The sequence below is a fragment of the Chrysemys picta genome, chromosome 4, assembly GCF_011386835.1.
Source record: "Chrysemys picta bellii isolate R12L10 chromosome 4, ASM1138683v2, whole genome shotgun sequence".
Classification (NCBI taxonomy): Eukaryota; Metazoa; Chordata; order Testudines; family Emydidae; genus Chrysemys; species Chrysemys picta.
This window is the reverse complement of record NC_088794.1, coordinates 46,316,500-46,341,292: the sequence shown is the minus strand read 5'-3', so window position 1 is coordinate 46,341,292 and position 24,793 is coordinate 46,316,500. Positions and strand designations below refer to the sequence as shown.

General features: G+C 41.7%; 1 protein-coding gene across 35 annotated transcripts in view; it reads left to right on the top strand.

The window, feature by feature from the left end:
* DENND2B (DENN domain containing 2B) overlaps positions 1–19,979 on the top strand; it is a 307,166-nt gene extending 287,187 nt beyond the window's left edge. For all 35 annotated transcript variants that reach the window (XM_065592192.1, XM_065592174.1, XM_065592178.1 and 32 more), the window contains 6 exons: positions 8,281–8,458; positions 9,989–10,030; positions 13,538–13,649; positions 14,866–15,105; positions 18,639–18,725; positions 19,198–19,979. In XM_065592192.1, the coding sequence (XP_065448264.1) occupies positions 8,281–8,458; positions 9,989–10,030; positions 13,538–13,649; positions 14,866–15,105; positions 18,639–18,725; positions 19,198–19,232 (694 nt within the window). In that variant the 3' untranslated portion in view covers positions 19,233–19,979. The remainder of the gene's footprint in view (positions 1–8,280; positions 8,459–9,988; positions 10,031–13,537; positions 13,650–14,865; positions 15,106–18,638; positions 18,726–19,197) is intronic.
* Positions 19,980–24,793: the final 4,814 nt, after the last annotated feature.

The window sequence follows — 24,793 nt, the reverse complement described above, 5'->3', positions numbered from 1 at the left end:
AACATCATTGACATTCAAGAACACTGGGATCAACTTAAAAACACCATTCACAGTGAAACCAGAGGATGTTCCACTCATCGGCACCAAGATTGATTTGACGAAAACAACGAGGAAATCCCAGCATTAATTCAACAGAAAAGAAATGCATTTTGTAACTGGCAAAATGATTCCTCTAACAAACAAAAACATTAGGCCTATCATCTGCTTAAAGCCAAAGTCCAAAGGAGGTTATGTGACCGCAAAAATAAGCGGTAGCAAAAGAAGGCCTTTGAGATCCAGTGGCTACTTCTGAAAACATGGGCCTAAATTACCTTTATGCAGGTGAGGGGACCGTTCTCTTTTTTCCCTCCCATGGCTTGGAACTAGTCCAAGAGCGAGGATGGCATTGCAGTATTTAGATAAGAACAAAGCTATGGGATACACCAGCAATTTTGCAACAGAAGTGATCAATGATTCCCCTTTCCCCATGTTGTGTTTCCTTCGTTCTCATCCCTAATGACACAACAGCAGGAGCCATCAAAGAAAAGTGCTATTGTGGGCTGAGGTTAGACTTATGGGTGTGGAATACCTACCTAATTCAAATACTGGAAGGGATAGAACTTCAGAACTCCAACAGAAATCCAGAGCAAACTCTCCCAAGAGGAAGAGTGAGGATGTGGGGAAGGAAGGTAACTCGGTCATGGAGCAGTTGTGGGTTGGAGTGTGTATGTATTAAAAAAACAGATGAAAGAGTTCAGTAAATGTTGAGACAATGTCATAATTAAATCAGCAGGGAGAAATGAGAAACATGAAAAAGTTGTGGAAAAGTAAACACGGGCAATGGAAATACGTATCTGTGAATTTACATTTTGGCTACATTTCTCCATCTAAGGAAATAGAGAAAACCAGATTTTGATAATTGGTGCCAGTTGAGCACATGGTCTGGAGCAGAGGTTCCCAAAGTGGGCGATACCGCCCCCTGGGGGGCGCTGGAACGATCCAGGGGGGCAGTAGTAGCCTCGGTGCAATTGGGGGGCGTTGAATAAAAATAAGGGGGCGGTGGAAGCATAAAGAAAGAATATAAGAAAATTTTGAAAAACTGTTCGTACATGTTTCATCTGTTGTGTAACATAGAGTTAAAGTTGTAGTGATTACTTTATTTTCCAAATAAATTCACAAATTATAACCGATCAGGTGTCAAGTCCGCCAACAGCTCTTAACAAGCAAGTGTTGGCAGGCGAGCGTGTCGCGCATTGTCGGGAAGTCCAGCATGCATCGGCAGGAATATGTGCGTGTAATGACTTGTTTACAATACGATACTATAAATAGGCGACATGTCTGAAATCTAAGGCTTGGTCTACACTAAACCCCCAAATCGAACTAAGGTACGCAACTTCAGCTACGTGAATAACTTAGCTGAAGTCGACGTACCTTAGTTCGAACTTACCGCCGTCCAGACCCGGCAGGCAGGCTCCCCCGTCGACTCCGCGTACTCCTCGCGGCGAGCAGGATTACCGGAGTCGACGGGGAGCACTTCTGAGTTCGATTTATCGCGTCCAGACTAGACGCGATAAATCAAACCCAGAAGTTCGATTGCCTGCCGCCGAACCAGCGCGGTAAGTATAGACAAGCCCTAATTTAGATTGTTTCTTAATTGTGTAAAGCAGTTAACAATAGTGCAATAAGTATTTAAAATTTTTTATTCATATTCAATACCTTCGATCTTTACGGATTACGGATCACATACAAAGCAAATTGTATTGTTGTTGTTTCAATAAAAGAGGAATTTACACGTGAGTATTTTTATACATTTTCTTACATATCTACCGTACGTTTCTGTGTCTCTAGTGCTTACTAATAATAAAATCGTAGCAGGCTTGTGGCGGTACAGTACTATTTGAAGTGTACAGTCAATATATTTGTCATTTTTTATTACAATATTAACGAAAACTGGAATGAAATCGTAAAAAAACTGTTAACTATTAACATTTATTTATATCTATCGAATCATCTGTGTTAAGTGGTAAATAAGGCATGTGTTAATAAGGAACAATTATTTAAATAAGGGCAAACTAAATTAAAACTATTAACTGATTTTTAATTGCATATTGATTATTTTTTAATTATTTCTTGATAAATTTAGTTTTATATTTGACAGTTTAATACCAAATACATATATCTAATGCTGAGCAAAGAACAAAACCCAGTTTATTAGTTTCATTAGTATTTTAGTTTGGTTGTCTTTTGCCATCTTACGCAAAAACCACTGTATACCTGATGTCGTGGGCGATATTCTAATAACACATCTTTCTTTACTATATTGTAGGACGTAGGTAGAAATATAGATACATAAAAGAACACAAATTTGTCACTGCATTTTTCTGTTTGTTCGCTTAAAGAAGGTAGATTTCCAGGGGGGCGCTGAGTAATTTTTTTTCTGAAAAGGGGGGCGCTGAGTAATTTTTTTTCTGAAAAGGGGGCGGTAGGCCAAATAAGTTTGGGAACCTCTGGTCTGGAGCATCTGCATAATATGCACCTGGCATCAACCCATTGGGATAATGTAGCGCTGGTAGGATTTTGGCTCCCCATGCAAATAATTCCTCTCACTGAACAATCTCTCCCTGTGTTATGAGAATCACTATACACTAGGAGAGTTGTGGAGTGGGGGGAAGAGGGGATAACCTCGTCTTCCTCTGCTTTCACTGCAAATGCCAACACAGATAATGAAAATGCACTAAAAACAGCAGGTTACAGAGTTCAGAGGAATCTGCAAATGATTTGCCTGACTAGGAGGACAGTCTTAGTTCTAGGAGAATGTCTTTAGGGAGGGACCTTTGGGAAATTATGAGCTACATGTGGCAATGGTAAATAGGGATGAGACAGGTCATCGTAAGATGCCCCAAACAATTCCAAAAGGTTTTACAACCTCCACTTCCTTAATAGTGGTGTGACGGGTTGGGTCACAGAAACCCCCTTGGGACTGTCACTTGATGTGCTGAGACTACCTCTGAGCCCGTTTTCTCTGCCAGTTCGGGCCTCCAGAACCCTGCCTTGTTGAGCCAGACATGCCAGTCTGCTCCAACACAGACCCAGGGTCTGAACCACATGCCCCAAAGCTGCAGACTTAACTGAAAACAGCTTAAGAAGTGCTCCTGTCTCTAGCATCTAGACACCCAGCTCCCAATGGGATCCAAACCCCATATGCATTTGTTTTACTCTGTATAAAGCTTATACAGGGTGAACTCATAAATTGTCCGCCCTCTATAACACTGATAGAGAGATATGCACCGCTGTTTGCTCCCCCAGGTACTAATGACTTACTCTGGGTTCAATAATAAACAAAAGTGATTTTATTAAGTATAAAAAGTAGGATTTAAGTGGTTCCAAGTAATAACAGGCAGAACAAAGTAAGTTACCAAGCAAAATGAAACAAAACACGCAAGTCTGAGCCTAATACATTAAGAAACTGCATGCAGGTAAATCTCACCCTTAGAGATGTTCCAATAAGCTTCTTTCACAGACTGGACTCCTTCCTAGTCTGGGTCCAGCAATCACTCACACCCCTGTAGTTACTGTCCTTTGTTCCAGTTTCTTTGAGGTATCTCTTGGGGGGGTGGAGAAGCCATCTCTTAAGCCAGCTGAAGACAAAATGGAGGGGTTTCCATGGCCTTTTATATTCTCTCTTTTGTAGGCAGAAACCTCTTTGTTCTCCTGTGCAAAGTCATAGCAACAAGATGGAGTTTGTAGCCACCTGGGCAAGTCACATGTCCATGAATGATTCAGCTTTTTGCAGGCCGATGCCATTGTTTGCATGTTAGTTTGATTGTTCCCAGGAAAGCTCAGATGTGGATTGGCATCTCCCAAAGTCCATTGTCAGTTAAGTGTTTCTTGATTGGGCACTTACTGAGAATAGTCCTTTCTCAAGAAGCTGACCAAAAACTTCACTGAGGCTACTTAAAATCAAACACATTGAGATACAAATACATGGCCAAAATTTGTAACTTCAAATACAAAAATGATACACATATACAGATAGCATAATCATAACCAGCAAACTACAACCTTTCCATAGACACCCCACTTTACCTCCTCTGTACAAGACCTGGTGCAATCATAAGACCCTGATTGCAACAATGATCTATACGGTCACAGTTCATGTCAATAACGTCACAAGTGGGCTTTTACAAAGAGAAAGAGGGGGTTGTTTCCTACACTGATGGAATATTTCCAGCTAAAGTAGGAGGCATATGCAAAAAGATTTCAGCGTTTCCTGGAGGCAGGAGACTCGCAGCACTGAAAGGGTTACTGTCTTTAAATACAAGCATCTAAAACTAGCCTCAGCATTTCCAATTGTCGGTCTGCTTGGGCCTAATTGTAAAGCCTGACCTGATCCTAACTAGACCACAGCCAATCCAAATCTGACCCAAGCCCGAGTGTGTTGGGTTGTTTTCATACCCAACCTGACCCAAACCCAACACTTGTAGTTGGGACCTGTCAACTTTGGTTTGTGTTGCAAGGGACTAGCCACCGTCCCAGACTCCATTTTCTTTATTTTGTTTCCTCCATGGAGACATAGGGACTAATTACCCTTTAGCCCCACTCCTAGTCCTGCAGCCTGATCTCCCTCCCTGGCTTGCCTTTTGCTCCCTACCCTAGTCCAGCACTGTACACCTGAAGGGCAGCTGCTTTCCTTCACCCTCCTGGGCAATTCCCTCTGAACCTATGTCAGTGCTGTCTGCTCACCCTTGGGGCTCAGCCTGGTGGGGGCTTCCCACAACCCATGCCTGTGATCCATCTGTGGATGTCCCCTGTGGATGTCAGTGTGGCAGCGGCTGCTTGCCTTGGTCCTGCTGGCTGACACTTCCTTGTTGCACTGTGTGTGCTGTGGAGTGAGAGGCTTTGCCAACATGCACACTGCTGTGAGTGGTGGCCACTGGCAGGATTGAGGTAGGCTGCTGCTGCCAGGCCGACGTCCTCGGCAGAAAGAGGTGATCAGCGACCCAATCTGAGCCTGAGAATGTCAGGTTGTTTTGAGACATGACCTAAACCCAACACTTGTAGTCCAGTCCCATTGGATTCAGATTGGTTTCAAGGCTCCAACACTATATGATGTGTTTATCTCCCAAGCACTGTTTAGTGGTGAGTAATGTGTGTTTGTGGGAATACAGTACTTGCCCTGAGATAAAGTACTGGATTTTAGCAATTGACAAATAATCTACATGGTGTCATTTTTCATGGCCTGTATTTTGAGATTACATATTTTAATGTACCTGCACTGATGATAGCAGACATCCTAATATCCTGTCTGGGTACTAGATACTCTTGTTTTCATTGACTCCAGTCCATTAAATATGTGGATTATTTCTCAATAGCTAAAAACTAGTACGGTATATTATCTTAGTGCAAGTACTGTATTCCCAGAAACACACATTATTCACCATTAAACAGTGTATGGGAGATAGATTGTATAATGTCAGAAATGTTGATGATAGTTCTGTCTATATTAAAGAAACCATAATCCTTTCAGTACTGCAAGCCTCCTGTCCTAGTTTATATCAGTCTTTGCTGACAACTTTCCTGGCCAAAAAAAAGTCTGTATATAACTAGGGTGACCAGACAGCAAGTGTGAAAAATCGGGACGGGGGTGGGGATAATAGGATTCTATATAAGAAAAAGACCCCAAAATCGGGACTGTCCCTATAAAATTGGGACATCTGGTCACCCTAGTATATAACACAATAGGAAAATGATTTGAGTAGATAAATTACCCCAGAGAAATTGGCTTTGTTTTAGAAAAGTGACCATTGGTCTCCACTTACAGCACAGTAAAAGAAAATGTATTTGAAACAATTTTTGATGGTACCTTACTTAACCATAGTAGAAAATATGTATAGATTGAGTGGGGATGATGATTGGAGAAACTGAGTTGAAAACAGAGATTTTTATTCATATATGACGGACATGTCCCATTATTGAAGAGGAAGAGCAGGAGAATCAACTAACAGGAAGACATAAGAAAGTGTAAATTAAAGCACACTAAAGGAGATTGGTGTCTCCCATACATCCATCACCTCTGAATTTTACCTCAGATATGTAATCACTTCATTTGCAGTCAAAAATGTCATGTAGGCCCCCTTCAGAAATGTGATCATTTATGCCTATTATATGACCAGCGCAAAAAATGTAGCAACAAGGTCTCAATTCAGTGTGTGTGTGTGTGTGTGTGTGTGTGTGTATGTATATATATATATATATAATGAATCCCAATGAAAGTGGGGCTATACCTCTGCATGGGGACAGGATATTCTGGAGGCCTAAATTTAATGTCAAGTGTTTTGGGGTACTTTACTTGAGACATTTTAAAGGGGCCTAATTTTCAAATGATGGGTGCTGAACACTTCTGAAAACATTTGCATACGCTGGCTTAAAATAGAAACACTGACACTTGCAATGACAGTGCTGCAAGCTGCACCACATTAGCATACTACAGCTTAAAGAAGTCACTGTTGGGTGCAATCACTGTCATGTCCACGTAACAACCTTCCACTACATGGTACTAACTAGCTCCAGGTGAAAGTTCTGAAAGAAAAATCTAGCACAATGTTTCGAAGGCGAAAGCCTCTCAAGGCGTGGGAATAGCACACGAGAGAGGATGTTGGTGCTGATTTACGTCACAGCCCTGCATGCAAGAGGAAAAGTTACAAAAGGGCATTCTATAGAAAGAAAAGATTATGATGAACCCAATGTTGGAGAAACGTTTGTTTTCCTGCTTTTAGCTTAACGTGGCTCTTTTTTGGTAGTCATTCCTCCATGATGACCCAATCAGTAACAGTTGAAAATACCACGGAGGCATTAAAGGGAGATTGAGAATTGTGCTTGGGAGCCTGCGTCATGCTCCACGGTTCCTTCTCCTGAAACACATCATTGTGCTTGCTATGGCATATGCTGAAGAGCGCAAGATAGGAGTCAAGGGCAGCCCCATCACATGTTGTGGAACAATATTAGAAAAAACAGCATTTGATAAGAAACTTGTAGCAGTCTAGTGTAGGCAAGGTCATAAAAACATACCATAGTTGATATATCTAGAGTAAATATCAAGAAAAAAAATGATTATTTCCAGTAAAAGATGAACACGGCCCTTTTTTTTTTTTTTTTTTATTTTGTTCATTATTCAGGCAAATTCCAAAGTGTAATTTCTATAGCTAAGCAAACAGATGATACATTCTTCTTAGCGTATGCGCAATGTGCCTCAGGTGGCATGTGACCAGGATTCTTCACCGAATATGGTTTGCTGGTTGGATCATTTGCTTCCCTGGCTTGGGCCAGGTACCAACAGGGAGCACGACGTGAATGCTGATCCATGTCCCCGGGTGATACATTTTCCCATGTGTGCAGAATCATCTATGTTTTTCTGCTTATAATGCTTGCAAGAATTATCTGAATGGAAGTCTGATGCCATCTACAGTCTAACAGAGGACTTGCAGTGAAGTCAGTTAGGACTCTTTACCCAGAATTCTCAAGTGGTAGTAGCACAACAGTTATTAGTTATTTGTAGTTCTTATAGTGGAAGTTTGCACTGAGAAAATTAGCTCAGTCAGACTGAGCTGGGTAAAAAGCTTCACAAATCAGGCCAAAGTCACAGCTCTAAAAACGAGGGTCCTTCTTTCTTTCTCTGTCATAAAAATTAATTTGATTATGATGTTTTATTGTTAGTGTTCAGGAAGCATTTGACTATAAAGTGAAACCCAGATGTGTTCAGTAAGTAAAAGGACAAAGTAAGCAAGGAATTTCCAGTGAAGGAGACTAATACTTAATTCTTATAGGACTTTTCATACATATTCCTCAAAGCACTTTACACAGGAGGGCCAATATTGCTATCCCCCTTTAACAGATGGGGAAAGTGAGGTACAAAAAGGCAAAGAGACTTAGCCAAGGTCACAAAGCAAGTCAATGGCAGAGCCAAGAATAGAATCCAGGTCTCATGATTCCTAGTCTGGTGCCCTCTCCAAGTAAAGGCTGACCTTCCAGCCTCCACTGTGAGTGATGTGAAGAACATGGGCACAGTGGGAATTAACAAAGCTACCGCACAGTTTAGTACAGAAGGGTACTGGGACTGGAATAACAGGCAGGATACAGATTAGAACTGAGGTGCATTGACACAGCAGTATTAGGAAGCTTATAAAGCCATCCTGTGAGAAGGGAGCACCTGTATTCTCACTGTTCTACTATTTCAGCAGCAGGTAAGCAGGCATTCCGGGCTAAGAACGAGCTGTAGTAATGCCCATATTACTCTCTCCTCAGCACCCTCTCGAGCTGTTCTCATGCTGTGGTGGCTCTGCTGTACCCCTTCTCCTGGCAGCACACTTTCATTCCTGTTCTCCCCTCATCCATGATTGACATTGTCTGCTGCCCTACTCCGTTCCTGGTTGGACTGCTGTCCAGCTCTCTGCCCAAGCTGAAAGAGCTGCCTGTAGAAGAGGTAGGAATCAGCCCAGGACTTGGTTGTTAAATGAATCCCAAAATGGTTTGTATGGAGTAAAACTGATGTACACCAGCTGAGTATATAATATAAGCTGGCCTCTGATATAAGTTTTTACTTTTCTAGCCCTTAACTTGCCCCTTTGTTTCTTCTCTTTCTAACTGTCATGTACAATTGCCTCTTGGAAAAAACTAAAATACTGTAAATAGGTTTTAAGGATTCTAATCTTCCCTCAATGCCCCTGTGTATGGTGATTGACAGTGACAAGTGAACATTAACCTTGCCACAACAAGGTCAATATTGGGATAAGGTCTCATTTTCTTATGTGAAATAACATAGTGAAGTGACATTAGCACAGTAAAAAACCATTCACTTTAGTGCCAGCCACTCTCACTAATTTTAATGGGAGTTACACTCACAGCCAGACACTGAATAGAGAATAGAACCCCTGTGGCAAAGAAGGTCCTTTCAAGGTCTCATTGGTGCTATATTGCAAATGAAATTAGCTTTATGTTTATACATTCTATCCAAAATACTGCTGCCACAATCCTTCCCCCTCACACAACTCTGATCATCATTTCACTCTCCCCAGAGCCCTTCACAGGTTTCCACTCCCCTTCCACAGCAAATTTCCTTTACTTGTGGTCACTTCAAGTGCTCTCCATGCAAATGCCCCTTCCTAAATCTGTGCTCTGTTTTCCTCCTACCCTTCCCAAACTGCCCTCCTGCATACCTTTTTAGCATCCTCTCCTCCTCGCACCTTCATTATTAATTATTTACACTTCATCCATGCCACCCCCTAACGCTTGGAACCAGCCCTACTAAACCGAACAACACCTGGTTTCACCAAAACCCCTTTTGAAATACAGTTCTGCACAAATGACCCCCTTCATGGATAATCCACCAACACAACAATGACACCCATACATTTTAAAATTATTTTAAAGCAAACTTTTCTGAAATCTGCCCATCATCTGAGGTATGAAATGTCTGAAGTGTTCTGTCTTACTTAGTGCTGGTCTACACTAGTGGGGGGGATTGATACAAGATACGCAACTTCAGCTACGCTAATAGCGTAGTTGAAGTTGAAGTATCTTGAATCGAATTACTTGGGGTCCACACGGCGCGGGATCGACGGCCGCGGCTCCCCCGTCGACTGCGCTACCGCCGCTCGCTCTGGTGGAGTTCCGGAGTCGACGGTGAGTGTGTTCGGGGATCAATATATCGCATCTTAATGAGACGCAATATATCGATCCTGGATAAATCGATTGCTACCCGCCGATACGGCGGGTAGAGAAGACGTACCCTTAGACTCTGACCTTTACAGGGGCAGAGAGTCTGTCTTCCTGTTTTGTATAGAACGCTGCAAATGGTTTGATGCTGCAGACTTACAACAGAAGTTTGATTTTCATTCTAATTTCTGTTCAGGCTAAGTACCATTTAGATTCTCCCTCTATCTGTAAAAGCAGACACCATTAGAATGTCTTCAGTCATCAAGATAAATCTTTACTGTATCTTTCTTTTCTTTAGGCTTTGATGGTTAACTTGGGAGCCGATCGATTCATCAGACAGGTACAGTATGGCTTTAAATTAACTAAAATAGGTAGGCTTGGCAGAAAGCAATTTTTATTATTTTATAATTTGGATGTTTATTTTTAAGGATTTTTTTATTTTTATCCATTTACATTTTCAGTTGTGCAAAATTATGAATTTTAAGCATTTTTTCAATTTTTATCAATTTAAATTTTCACAGTTGTGGGAAACTATGCAGGGGGCGATAATAATTATTCAGTGACAGTAGACATTGAAATGCAAAAAGTTAAAGCTCTATAACCATTAAAACACAAATTGTCAACATCATATTGTGACGGGGTGTCACCTGGAACTGGGGTACCACAGAGACCCCCACCCACCAGCCTGGGCTCTCTCTTACACTGTACTGCTGTGACAAGCTGCAAAGCCCTCCAAGCTTCAGCCTGCACTTTCACCAGCATACATACAGGTAGGGACACACCCAGCTGCAGTTACATGCAGGCAGGCTGTTTGACCAGCCCCTGTATGGGAAGGCTTCAACTAGGACACCTTCCAGCTCCTCAGGCACGCACCCCTTCTGGAGTATAAATCCAAAATTATACCGTCTTGCGCTGCACAGGGAACTGTACAGCGTAAGCTCATAAAATTCACCCCCTCCCTCAATGTGGAGAGGAATATGCAACAGCTTTCTGCCCCTGAGTTATGATTTCCATGCACTGGTTTAGATAAAGCAAAAACAATTTTATTAACTACAAAAGATAGATTTTAAGTGATTATTAGGGATAGCAAACCGATCAAAGCAGATTACCTTGCAACTAAACAAAAATGCAGACTAAGCTTAATATACTAAATAGATTGGATATGAATAGCAGATTCTCACCCAGGGTGATGATACAAGCAGGCTGCAAATTCTTAAGGAGCAAGTTGCACTCGCTTACAGCTTGGAATCCCCAGGTGTTCAATTCACAGGCTAAAAATCCCTTTGGCCTGGGTCCAGCCTTTGTTCCTCAGATGTTTCCAGGAGTCTTCCTGGGTAGGAAGTCAGTGAAGAACCCCAGGTGATGTCACTCCCAGCCTTATATAGCTTTTGAATAAGGCGGGAACCCTTTGTTTCAAAGCTTAGTTCCCAGACCAGTCTCTGGAAAAACACTGACATTCCAAGATGGAGTCTACAGACATGTGGTCACTTCACATGTCTTCGTAGAGTCATAGCACCCATTACTCAGAGGCTGTCTGTAGGGTCCTCAGGAAGGCTCCCCAGGTGCGAGATAAGCTTCTCCTAAGGCCTATTGTTCTTTCTAATAGCTCTTCCCCCATCCGCTATCTAGAATGAAAGCATCTTGTCTAGTGGGCATTTCCCAGGTGTAATTACCTTTGAAGTACAGATACAAAAATGATACATGCATACAAATAGGATAATCATATTCAGCAAATCATAATCTTTCCAATGACATCTCACGTGATGTATCTTGCATAAAATACATTATGATTATGTCATACTCATATCATAATATCACTGTGAAGAATATGGGGTGCAGCGTCACACATATGTCAAAACATACAAAGTTAATAGCCTTAAATCAAAGTCAAGTAAGTTTTCAAGCAGCATTTTTCTTACTTTGCGTATCTGTACATTTCTATTATTATCAATGGAAATATTTTTTCATTGGCTTGTGTGTGTATGGTCAATTTGATATTTATTTATATTTAAAAATCTAATTCTTCCAAGCCTAAAAATAGGCAACTTTGCAGCCCCTTTAATCAGGTGGTTTAAAGAAACATAATGGAGCTGTGGGTTCACTGGAGAAGTTCCAACTGGAACTGTGCAATTAACTAGATTAGAAAAGTCTGAATCTTTTCTGTTTCCTCTGGAAATAAATAGTATGCCTAGAAGATGCCAAGAGAGCTTACCTTCAGAGTTGCTTTCCTGTTGCTTTCAAGTGGATCCAGCTTAGTAGCAGCCTCTCAGCTGAAAGCTGACATTATCCAGCAGTTGCCAAAAAGTGGAAGGCAGGTTTACAAGGCTGTAGTCAGGGAACGAAGTGCTGGGACATGCCTTCCCTGGCTGCAGCTCTTGCAAACCTGCCTTCAGGGGAGAGGGGCTGCAGCCCAGGTGCCAGGGGTTTCAACTGGGAGAAGGGGCACTGGAGGCCTGTGGGGCTACACGGTACCTCTGTCTGTGCTCTCCAGGCTTTACCCTGCACCAATGCTGGGGGCCTGTCTCAGCGTGTCCTTCCCGGGTTGCAGGCCCCCGGTGTCAAGGCAGGCACAGCCCCAAGAGCACAGGGAGAGATGCCATGCATCTCCATGGGCCCCTAGTGCCCCTGCTCCCTGTGGAAAGCCCTGGAATCCTCCCCCCTGCTGCCCTGCCCGCAGCCTCTCCTCCCACTGGGACTACTTGTTGGGTAGGGATGCAGGAACCCCAGCTCATTACCACACCATTCTGTGCGGGTGGTGGGGCCCCAGGCACAGGCAGCTTTGCACAGCTGCAGCCAGGGAAGGCATGTGTCAGTGCGTCCTTTGTTCCCGCTATCCTGCCGGTTACCAGGGCCTTTCTTTCTGAAAAAGTTCTTAATAAGCATCATGCCATTGCCAGTATCCGAAACCCTTTAACATTAAAGTCAATGGGTCGGGATTGGTTCCCAGCAAAACATTGCTATTAACTGGAAGTTGTTAATATCAGAACTGCTGTTAAGCAGAATCTACTGTAATACTGAGACAAATCAAGGCCCTAGAGAGACAACCTGATCTATTGAACATCATTTTAGCAAGACATCAAGCACAAGTGGTGATAAGATTGGTGGGGGAGGGGGGGAAGCTGGGGAAGAAGTCTACAGGTGGAAAGGAGAATATTGTGGATGATTTACTGAGTTGTGGAATAAGAAGAAACCTTGGAAAAAGAAAGATAAAGAATCACTATTTCCTGAAAGTAAGGTGGCACTAGATAATTTACAGATAAAAGAGAATGCGCTGAGTCAATTGGATGTACCCTGTAAAGTAAAGGTTGGGCAAACAGATAAGATTACTCTGAAGATTCCTTGCAACTCTAGGAGTCATACATCAGCTCATTGTTTCTGGAGCAAATGTTAAATATGGTGTGGAGAATGAGCAAAAGTACTTGCAGGAAAATAAGCAAAAGAGGAACTATCAAGAATTGAAGAAACTTCCAGAACCAAGCCTGAGCAGCTGTGTGTATGTGTGGCTAGGCCTTCATCTTGTGTATATTCAGGAAACCCATCATGCCTGTCTAGTGCCTTCATAATATGTTTGTTGTGTAACAAGCAGGATAAGGGCCTATATGTATTTACCTTGCACTCCAATAGCATGTTATATTTCCCTACTTCAGTCTCATGAAAAACACTATAAAGTTAAATTCAGAAATATATAACAGAGGAACATAAGGTTTCATTATTGTATTCATGTAGCCATTAAAGTAACAAACACAGAATATTTTATTTCTGAATTCTAGGCCCTGAAAAACCATTGACTGCAAATGAGCATATAGGGAAGAAAACAGTCTAAAGAATATATTTTTTTCTCCTTTAGATGGATGATGAAGACACACTATTACCTAGGAAATTGCAAGCTGCTCTGGAGCAGGCTCTAGAGAGAAAAAGTGAACTGATAAATCAGGATTCAGATAGTGATTCAGATGATGGTAAAATAATCTAGAAACAAGTCTTGTCTACCTGTGTGGGTGGGTGATATTGTGTCCCTGGGATCAGGAGAAAGAAACATGGGCCTAATTTCAGAAAATTCATCATCTCATCCCACAGCTACATTTTACAACATCAATTTATGTTTCTGAATTGGAGTTGATGATTGAGGGCATGTAGTATAATTTTCAAAGCACTGTAATATATTAACCGCCTGTTTAAAATATCGTTTAAATGCCACAATGTACACACTCCCATAGATGTTTTTTAACCTTTTCTCAGAGACTTTGATGTTAAAAATCTAATATACCGTTAGTCCAAGTCTATCCATTTTATATTTATTTTTATTAAACTTTGCTTTAAATATGTAAAGTCACTTTAACATCTCTGAGGTATTCACAAGTGATACAAGAATTGAATCTACAATAAATCTTTTTCAGTCAATTTTTTGTAAAGGTTTATTACCCTCAGCACAAAATTTTACTCTCAAGATCATTCGGAAGCATGCTAACTATACAGGAAGAAGTAAAGTTCAAACAGCAGAGACACATTTCAGATTAAGGCCTCAAATATTAATTTTTAATTCTGCATCTTCTGTGGGTCTCGTGTGGATTACCCAGTAAAGAAAACTGTATTTTTGTTGACTTTGAGATATAGAAGATCTGCTATTATATTGATTGACAAGCTTAGTTATAACAACGAGGAGTCCTTGTGGCACCTTAGAGCCTAACAAATGTATTTGGGCATAAGCTTTTGTGGGCTAAAACCCACTTCATCAGATGCATGGAGTCCACTGATGTATCTGATGAAGTGGGTTATAGCCCATGAAAGCTCATGCCCAAATAAATTTGTTAGTCTCTTAAGGTGCCACAAGGACTCCTCGTTGTTTATGCTGATACAGACTAACATGGCTACTCCTCTGAAGCTTAGTTATAGGGCAGTTTATGCTTTCCATATCCAATTAATTTTAATGGGGCAAGAGAAGGAGGGTGGCAGGGCATTTATGTGGTTTTAGGTGTTGCAGATCTTTTTTCACATATTATTATTATAATTCTAGTTAGACTTTTTGGGGGAGAAATATTAGGTGAAAACATTAAATCCAATTTATTAGAGCATAAGCTTTCGTGGACTAATCCAATGCAAGTGACCAAGCAGGGACCTTGTACTGCAGCTGTTCTTCAGAGGATTTGAGTGTTATATTGCTGCTTTCTTTTGCAGAGTGTAACACCCTGAATGGATTAGTATCAGAAGTTTTCATCCGATTCTTCGTGGAAACTGTTGGCCACTATTCCCTGTTCTTAACTCAGAATGAAAAAGGAGAGCGTGTCTTCCAAAGGGATGCTTTCCGCAAATCTGTAGCTTCCAAGAGTATCCGTCGCTTCCTGGAGGTCTTTATGGAATCCCAAATGTTTGCTGGGTTTATACAGGACAGAGAACTGAGAAAATGCAGGGCAAAAGGTAAGGCTTGTGATTCCCTTTGCTACTATGCAGACTGTATTTAGGTATTAATACACTTTCATGTTTTCACATGGTTTTAGCAATTACAGCTTTATATACTGCCAAACATCAGTGCTATTGCTAACTTTGCCAGACACGCAGTACCCTCTTCTTTTGTGTGCCCTGGATTAAAACGGAAATGATAGGTATTAAAAGAATGAGTCTCATCCTTGTGACACTTCCCATCTCAGTACATGAAATTATTAAAGGGAAAAGTTGACTGCTCCACATCATGAAGTACTGTAAAGGATACAGCTCATTCATGATTCTAGAACAGCTCTTGGATGCCTCAAATGAGGTTCAAAGTAAAAATGTGGAAAAAACTGTTATTGGTTAAAATAAATATCAGCAAATAAACAAGAGTGCAGGACATGATTTAAGGGACAGCATTTGGCCTGGTCCTATAATCCCTTTCATGTGAGTCAGAGAGGTGTTTTTTGTGTGAGTAAAGACTACAGGGCTAGACTGTAGGGGGGAGTCTTACAGTTCAAGAAATCTGACCAATGTAATCTACCTAGCAAGGGTCCTGCTCCTGCAAACCCTCACTCATATAGCACTACAGAAGTGTAAACTGGAAGGGACCACAACAGGTCATCTGGCCCAATCTCCTGCACTCAAGGCAGGACTATGTAATAATTAGACCTTTCCTGACAATTCTAACCTGTTGTTAAAAACCTCCAGTGATGGAGATTCCTAGGCAATTGGGACTACTTTGGTGTAAGTCCTACTGGACAAACAGGCAAATAGCGGATGAATCAACCTCTCAGACCTGCTAGAGAGCCACTGTGCTCCTAGTTGTGGTGCATGTTCAGAAAGAACACTGAGCAGCCTGTGCAGTAGCCAGCCGGGTCTGGGGCTGAGGCTGCTGAGTGTTGCACAGCAGTGCCATCTGCTGGCAACTGCCAGAGCTCTGCTATCATCTCAGCCTTGCACCTCCCCCGGCCCGGAAGGCAGCCGGAGAAGCTTCGGAAGGATATCAAGGGGACGCACGAGCAAGTTGGGGCTTCCCCTCCGGCATCAGGGCAATGGTGCACCACGTGGGGGGGTTGCCAAGTGCTCTGTGCAGCTAGAAGCCTTCCTAGCTTCATGTCAGAGAGAGGAGATTCCTTAAGGTATGGCATTTGGGGGCTGAACAGCCAAAGAAGAGAGCTGGAATGGGGGCAGCAAGGACGTGGGAGCTGGCTGGGTAATTTGGGATGGATGGATTGAAAGGGGAAATTTGGGCAAGGAGGAGAGGTGGAAAATTGAATATGGGGGAAGGAAGAGAAGGGGATAATCTGCCTCTAAAGATACTTATGAATAGCATGGGGTTTGCATTTGGAATCCACTTGATCACACAAAATAGCAAGTATTAAAAATGCCCAGGGAGGGAAACCCCTAATATATGCTCCAAGGCCCTTCTCTTGCAAATATCCTTGGACCCCATTACACTGGCTCTATTTCTCCTTCCACTCCCCTGTGTCTAAAAACTACTCACCACAGCCTTAATCCTGCAATGGGCGCTGCAGGGCTAGACCTCTGTGCCTGTGTAAAGCCTCATTGGGGCTCCATGCCGGCACAGGAGCCCCCATGCACAGATCTTATTGCAAAATCAGGCCTTTGGGGACAAATTCTACAAAATGGACCTGCTGCTATACACTGAGCAACCTCAAACCCCATTAACTTCAAGAGCTGAAGGCCTGGAGCACCTCCTGGATTCTGCCTCTATTTTGTGCGTTTTTCAAAAGTTACGACCTAGGTCACTTTGCACCTGCTAGTCTGTCCTTGTGCTTACATGGATTTGCAAGATCAGGCTCTACGTCAGTTCAGGATCAGTGATAAGATTAGGTTGCTGGGTGATATAACCCACTGAGTTCTGCTCTGATTGTTAAATTACAAAGTAGGTATTCTAAATCTTAAAATGGCCCTGGCAGTTTTTTAGGGGTTGAGCCTAGGCATAAAAAAGTATTAGTTTTGCAGGCAGTCTAAGAAATCTTTGTGGTTTAGAAAGCACTCAAGTAGGCTTTCTTTGAAGGAAATAAAATGTTAAATGGTATTTATAGCAGTAAATTGAATTACTGTTTCAAGCAAAGCATAAAGGGCAGGAAATTGTAATGTGAGATGGATCCAACTTCATTTGGAGTGCCTACATTTTTAGTTCTTGTTTTAATTATCTTTCCAAGATTATTTTCTAGGATATTTTGCTTAGGGTTTCCACCTTTCTAATTGCTGGTAATTGGACCCCCAAGACCCCACTGCCGCTCTGCCTCTTCCCCAAGGTCCTGCTCCTGTTCCATATCTTTCCCCCCAAGGCCCCACCCACATTTCTCACTCCTCTCCCTCCCCATTGCTGGCTGGATCATCTCTACCTCCACTCCCTTCCCTTTGCCCCTCACCCCCGGGCTCCCTCTGCTCCAGGGCTGGGACAGGAGCTCCTGCAGCCCAACAAGGAGCCGGCCTGCAGGTAGGAGGCGGCCCCGGTTGAGCAGGGGCCAGTGCAAGTTAATGACCCAGCCCCTCCCCCCACCCCATGGTAAATGTAACTTTGGTGTCCAGTTAGGATTGGGGCTAAATGAAAAACATTCAGATCTGTTTTGTGAGAGTTATGTGCATAAATATTGATTTTTATCTAGGGATGCAACGAGCGTAGATTAGCCAGTTTACGGAGTGCAATTATGCTAAATGTTGATGCTTGGGCCTGGTAGACTCTTCGTTAGCATGTTGTACTGCCTGGTCGACAGATGGAGTCTTGGGTGTGAAGGAAGACCTGGCTTTCTGTTTCTCAGCAAGATGGATGCTGGGAGAATCATGAAAGCAACTCATGCTGTCTTTGAAACTTTGACACAATGCCTAAGGTGGCTGATAACATTACTGATGGCAAGTTGAACTTGAGAGGAAATGGGAAGGAAATTAATCTAGCTCTGCAAAGGCCATAAATTCTTAAAGGACAGGGGTTTCTCAACTTTTTTCTTTCTGAGCCACCCTCCACACACACACACCCCCCATGCTATAAAAACTCTATGTCCCACCTGTGCCACAACAACTGTTTTTCTGCATTTAAAAGCCAGGACCAGTATTAGGGACTAGCAATCAGGGCAGTTGCTGGGGGCCTCACAGTACAGGTGGCCCTGCAAAGCTTAGTTGCTCAGGCTTCAGCACCAGCCCTGGGTGGCAGGGCTCAGGGCCCCGGGCTGCAGCCCCATACAGCGGGGCTTCATCTTTCTGCCCTGGGCCCCAGCAAGTCTAATGCTGGCCCTGCTTGATGGATCCCCTGAAACCAGCTTGTGCCGCCCTCCCCCCACCCCCCCCGTGGGTCCCGGACCCCTGGTTGAGAATCTATAATACGCTCCTGAGGTGACTGTTGAAAGAAACTGTTGAAAAGTCTGTGCTTTCTTTGTGGGCAACACAAATAAAAACATTAGATTTTGATTCCCTTTTCCATAGCATCTTCCCTCACCCTCCCTTTCACTTGGAAAGAAGACCGAACAATGCTTTATTTTATCTACTTCCCACAGGTCTCTTTGAACAGAGGGTTGAACAGTATTTGGAAGAGCTTCCAGACACTGAACAAAGTGGAGTAAACAAATTCCTGCGAGGTCTTGGTAAGGGAAATCTTTTAAAGAAATTCTGAAATGTTTTTAACAAGTGATCTTAACAAAGCACAGCTCTGCCTAGATTGAAATGTGATACTCAACTAGTAGTTTAATTATATGATAGGAATTATCAAAAGGAAATCAACAAATATCTACTTATCGTTGATAATAGTAGGTTTTATTAGGGTCTTTGCTAAGAAAGTCTCATTCTAATTTGGAAAAAGAAACCTTACCTAACCACTGTATTCCTCCCCCAACTCCCCCCCCACCCCCCAAAAAAAAAATCTGGAAAGGGACCTTGCCTTTTATCAGGTTTGGTTGTCCAGAATTTTAATAGTTGGATACCTACATTTTTATATAGTTGGTTCTCTATATATTGGTTACAGTACACATTTGAAGCCTTTTTAGACTAACATTCAGTTTCTCTTTGTTTTTCAATGTCTGTTAGTTACTGATGGATCACATTTTGTGTTTGCTGTAGGAAATAAAATGAAGTTCCTTCACAAGAAGAATTAACTCCTTTCTACTGACACATCAATCCAAAGACTATTTATGACACTGTGCTTGAGACACTTACAACCTTTCAGATTCTGGTGCGGGAGGAGAATAAGATAAGCTGAATACAGCTTTAAGTGACTGCAAATGCCGTTTGACAATGTGCCAGCAAAAAAAAAAAGTTTATAATGACTCCTCTTTATGTATTTGGACAGAATTTGTAAATAATGTGCTGTAAGCTTTCTTTTTTAATGAGCAAGAAAAACTGTGGTAAATATTTGTATATTCCTGAGAATAACAGGTGCTTCTTTCTCTAGTATGAATTGAGTTATGCTTGGTGCAAAATGAATAGCTAATTATGTGCAGCTGACTGTCTCAGCAGAACCACTGACTTCGAAGGATGTTTGTGAGAATAACACTGATGCCTGAATATTGTAATAGTGAATGAACTCCAGGGTATAGAGGGAGAGGTTGTATGCAAGGGGACTGGTTTTATGTGACAGAGTTTATAATTTTCTCTTGTTTTCCTACTAATCCATTCAAAAAGACAGAAATAACAGGTAACTTTGTAATAAGCTACTTGGTTCACAACAGAATTTCCACTTGGTTTGAACTATGGTCAGTAAATTGTTTTTTAATGCATTCTGCACTATGACTGCTAAATATGAGGAAATCTCAGTTCTTTGACATGCAAGCTGCAATAATTAGGTACAGTACATCCTTTCCTAATATATGTATGTATGGTTTTTAATAAACTGTGTAAATATACCTCTTTGTTTATGTTCATTGGATTCCCTCCACCATTTCTGCTACTGTTTGAATAGATATAGAAAGAGTAAATTTGCTGTGATTTTTGTTGAATATCTTATAATTAAAGTATAAAATGAATAATATACACCTATCTCTTAGTAGGATTGCTATTTCATGAAATTTATTCTAACCTATTTTCTTACTTGACACTAGATCACTTGGGATGTTACCCGACAGTCTATCTCACCATTTTATCAATTTTAATCTGGCAACAAAATCATCTTTCAAAATGTGTTTGTTCAGGTTTATTCTTTTGGTGGGACAATAACATCCTAGTTTTGTCATTATTAACATAATGGGTTAAATGTACCCCAATGAGTAAACTTTCATGTTGATTTTTGTAATGTGTTTAAATGTCTTGAGAAAGAAACAGATTGAGCAATGCAGATATGGAGGTGGAAAGGAATAATGATAGGTGGAAGAGGGGGATGCCAAATCCCAGTCTTTGCCTTGAGTATCAGTGCAGCTCAGGCCATCACTGACTAGATGTATGTTAGTCATATCCTTTTCTTTGCATTACCTAAGAATTAATATCCTAAGCACTGCAGAGGGTTTAAGTGGGACAGATGTACTGGCCTTATCCTGGCCCTTTGCACAAGGGGTGAAGTCACCCCAAATTTGCCTAATTTAAAATTATTTAAATTAATTGATCCTTGACCAATTTTAGTAACATACCCATTGTCTGCTACATTGCTGTTCATTTATTATTTCACTTAAATCCTTAGTTTCAAAGAGTGTAAATCAGAAAAAGTTTGCAAGCTTATCAACTAAAACAAATTAAGAGATACTTCCCCTTAAACGCATTCTCAGTATGTATACTTTTAAGTTTTTAAAACTTGATTTCTGTGCTTACGAAGACTGGATTTGAGGCTTGCGCAACTCCTAACCTGTCAGTGGTTCAGGTTTGCTACCAGCCTCATAGAATAAAATGGAGGGTTTATTCACTGAGAAGGTGAAGTAATTTCCTTTCCAGCAATTATGTCCCTCACATTCAATTCTAACATAACATTTTTTTGTAGTGTACATAAAATGAAATGTGTACGAAACTGAAAATACAAAGTGCCTTTGATACACTGGAGATGTATCAATGTAATTTATTTCCTTTTTCACTAACAATTTCATATTGTGCTGTATTTGGTTGCAAGGGCATCTCATTACACTGCCATATAAGATTTATCCATGACCTCTGGCCTTTGTTCCCTTAATTAGAGGTGACACTTTTGACCTTTTGAGGTTGACTCTTGCACTTTTATAAATAACCCCTGCTAATGAATCTATGGAACAACATGAAGTATCTTCTAAGAAAATCATGGATACAGCACCCTGGGCTGGAGGAAATGGCTACCATGGGAACAGTTGTTACAAACACAAGAGAAAAATGGCCATAAAATACTCCAAAGGCCAGGAGAGTGCCCTATCATAATAAAGCACTTATCCTCTCACATTGAAGCTGTCTTTCTCCCTTCATCTGTGCTTCAGCTATCTAGGTGGAAAGCTTACCAATTTTACTTTAATTTGCCATCTGTGTAGGTATTATTTAAAGCATACCATATGTTGATACACCTCCCCAAATGCATATGTTGTTTCAGGTTTGGTGCCCTGTATGTAAGAACAATATTGGACTCTTAAGATGATGACAGCGTGTGTATATTCCACAGTATTGCACATCCTTCCTTGATTCTAAAATGTAACGTGTAAATAATACAATTCTAATGTTTTTTGAAAACCTGCCTTTCAAATCATCACATGAACAAAAAATAGTGAGTTAATCATTCCCATCTGTCTGTTAGTCATTACAAAGTCCTGGACCAGGGAAAATTACTTAAACAGCATTTAATAGTAAAAGCAAAAATCTTCAACAAGAAAAGTCAGATCAGATGGTGGATTTATGTTCTAAGCCATAAGAAATTTGTATAATCCAGAAAGTTTAAATAAAAAAATGCATAAAATCTTAACCTCTTGTTGAGTTACGATAAAGATATGCAGGGATATCCAGCCTTGCCTGTTGTACTTGTCTGCATCATATAATCTTGTCTGAGTAAATTTCATTGGTTTCTTCATTGCCATGAACATGGGACAATGGAATGTGGGTGGCTGTGTTGATCTTGTGTTTGAACTGGTAAGTTCTCATGAAATGTGATAAAAGGGGACTGTGATATGTGCTATGGAGCAGAGGGTGGCATCCACAAGGGGTTTTGGGGTTGCAATGCAGTTTCATGGCGACTCAAGTTAGGCACCAAGAAAATCACAGGAACAACATTGTGGTCCACAAAGCCAAATTAGGCATGTAGGCTCCCTATACAACGAATGGGGAGAGATAGGGCCTAAGAAGGTGATCCACAAAAGCCAGCTCATTAGGCTCCCCGCCTCAGCTAGCTAATAGGAGATGCTGGCCAGGGGTGTGTGCTAAGCCCCTCTCTTGGCGATAAGTCCAGGCTGTAAGGAGGCGTCTCGCTCTGATAGTGTTCCATGAACCGAAACCAGCTGCCTGGAGGCAGGTGCCTCAGCCACTTTTTGAGGGAATAAGTCAGGTGCCTACCTCATTCAACACAGAAGAGGAGGTCTTCACCTTATTACTTTTAGCCCACTGGTTAGAGCACCTGAGATGTGGGAGATCCAGGTTCAACTTTCCCATCACAAAGTGATAATTTGAACAGGGGTCTCCCACAATGCCTAGGAGGGTGCGCTAACTACCGAGCTATGGGATAGTCTGATGTGGGGTTCCCTCAGTCTCTCCTGTTAAAGCTGTTGCACTCTGGGTTAAAAAAAAAAAGTTATTGGAACAGGAGCACTGGACTCAGGATCTCCCAGGTGGGTGCCCTAGCCCCTGGATGACAGACACATTTCCAGTCTCTCTTTCCCTGGCCCAGTGACTCTGTGGACAAATACTTAAACAGTCATTAGGCCAGAGAGAGAATCACGCTGTAGTCCAGTGGTTTAGGCACCGAGCTGGGACGTGGGAGAGCCCAGATCTAATTCCCCTGCTCCAACCACTCTCATTTACCCAGAGTGCAACAACTTCAACAGGAGGGACCGAGGAAGCTCCACGTCAGAATACCCCCTAGTTCAATGGTTAGAGCACTCCCCTAAGAACATAAGAATGGCCATACTGGGTCAGACCAAAGGTCCATGCAGCCCAGTATCCTGTCTACCGACTGGCCAATGCCAGGTGCCCCAGAGGGAATGAACCTAACAGGTAATGATCAAGTGATCTCTCTTCTGCCATCCATCTCCACCCTCTGACAAACAGAGGCTAGGGACACCATCCCTTACCCATCCTGGCTAATAGCCATTAATGGACTTAACCTCCATGAATTTATCCAGTTCTCTTTTAAACCCTGTTATAGTCCTAGCCTTCACAACCTCCTCAGGCAAGGAGTTCCACAGGTTGACTGTGCACTGTGTGAAGAACTTGCTTTTATTTGTTTTAAACCTGCTGCCCATTAATTTCATTTGGTGGCCCCTAGTTCTTAAATTATGGGAACAAGTAAATAACTTTTCCTTATTCACTTTCTCCACACCACTCATGATTTTATATACCTCTATCATATCCCCCCTTAGTCTTCTCTTTTCCAAGCTGAAAAGTCCTAGCCTCTTTAATCTCTCCTCATATGGGACCTGTTCCAAACCCCTAATCATTTTAGTTGCCCTTCTCTGAACCTTTTCTAATGCCAGTATATCTTTTTTTGAGAAAAGGAAACCACATCTGTACGCGGTATTCAAGATGTGGGAGTACCATGGATTTATATAAAGGGCAATAAGATATTCTCCATCTTATTCTCTATCCTTTTTTTAATGATTCCTAACATCCTGTTTGCTTTTTTGACTGCTGCTGCACACTGCGTGGTTGTCATCAGAGAACTATCCATGATGACTCCAAGATCTCTTTCCTGATTCGTTGTAGCTAAATTAGCCCCCTTTGTATTGTATGTATAGTTGGGGTTATTTTTTCCAATGTGCATTACTTTATTTTCATTTGCCATTTTGTTACCCAATCACTTAGTTTTGTGAGAACTTTTTGCAGTTCTTCACAGTCTGCTTTGGTCTTAACTATCTTGAGCAGTTTAGTATCATCTGCAAACTTTGCCACCTCACTGTTTACCCCTTTCTCCAGATTATTTATGAATAAGTTGAATAGGCTTGGTCCTAGGACTGACCCTTGGGAAACACCACTAGTTACCCCTCTGCATTCTGAAAATTTAACATTTATTCCTACCCTTTGTTCCCTGTCTTTTAACCAGTTCTCAGTCCATGAAATGGATACTTTAAACAGCTAACAATGCATCTCCACTCTTGTGTGGGTCAAGTAAATATTCCTGTAGTCATTTTTTTCCCCACAGTTCAGAGTCTGTCCAAGACTTACAAATTCTCCCTTCTGTCTACTCCATTAAAAGTCTCTTCATGAATGTAAGGTTTGCTTAAAGATGATAAAGTCATTGCAGAGAAACTAAATGAATTCTTTGCTTCAGTCTTCACGGCTAAGGATGTTAGGGAGATTCCCAAACCTGAGCCATCCTTTGTAGGTGACAAATCTGAGGAATTGTCACAGATTGAAGTGTCACGAGAGGAGGTTTTAGAATTAATTGATAAACTTAACAGTAACAAGTCACCGGGACCAGATGGCATTCACCCAAGAGTTCTGAAAGAACTCAAATGTGAAATTGTGGAACTATTAACTATGGTTTGTAAACTGTCCTTTAAATCAGCTTCTGTACCCAATGACTGGAAGATAGCTAATGTAATGCCACTATTTAAAAAGGGCTCTAGAGGAG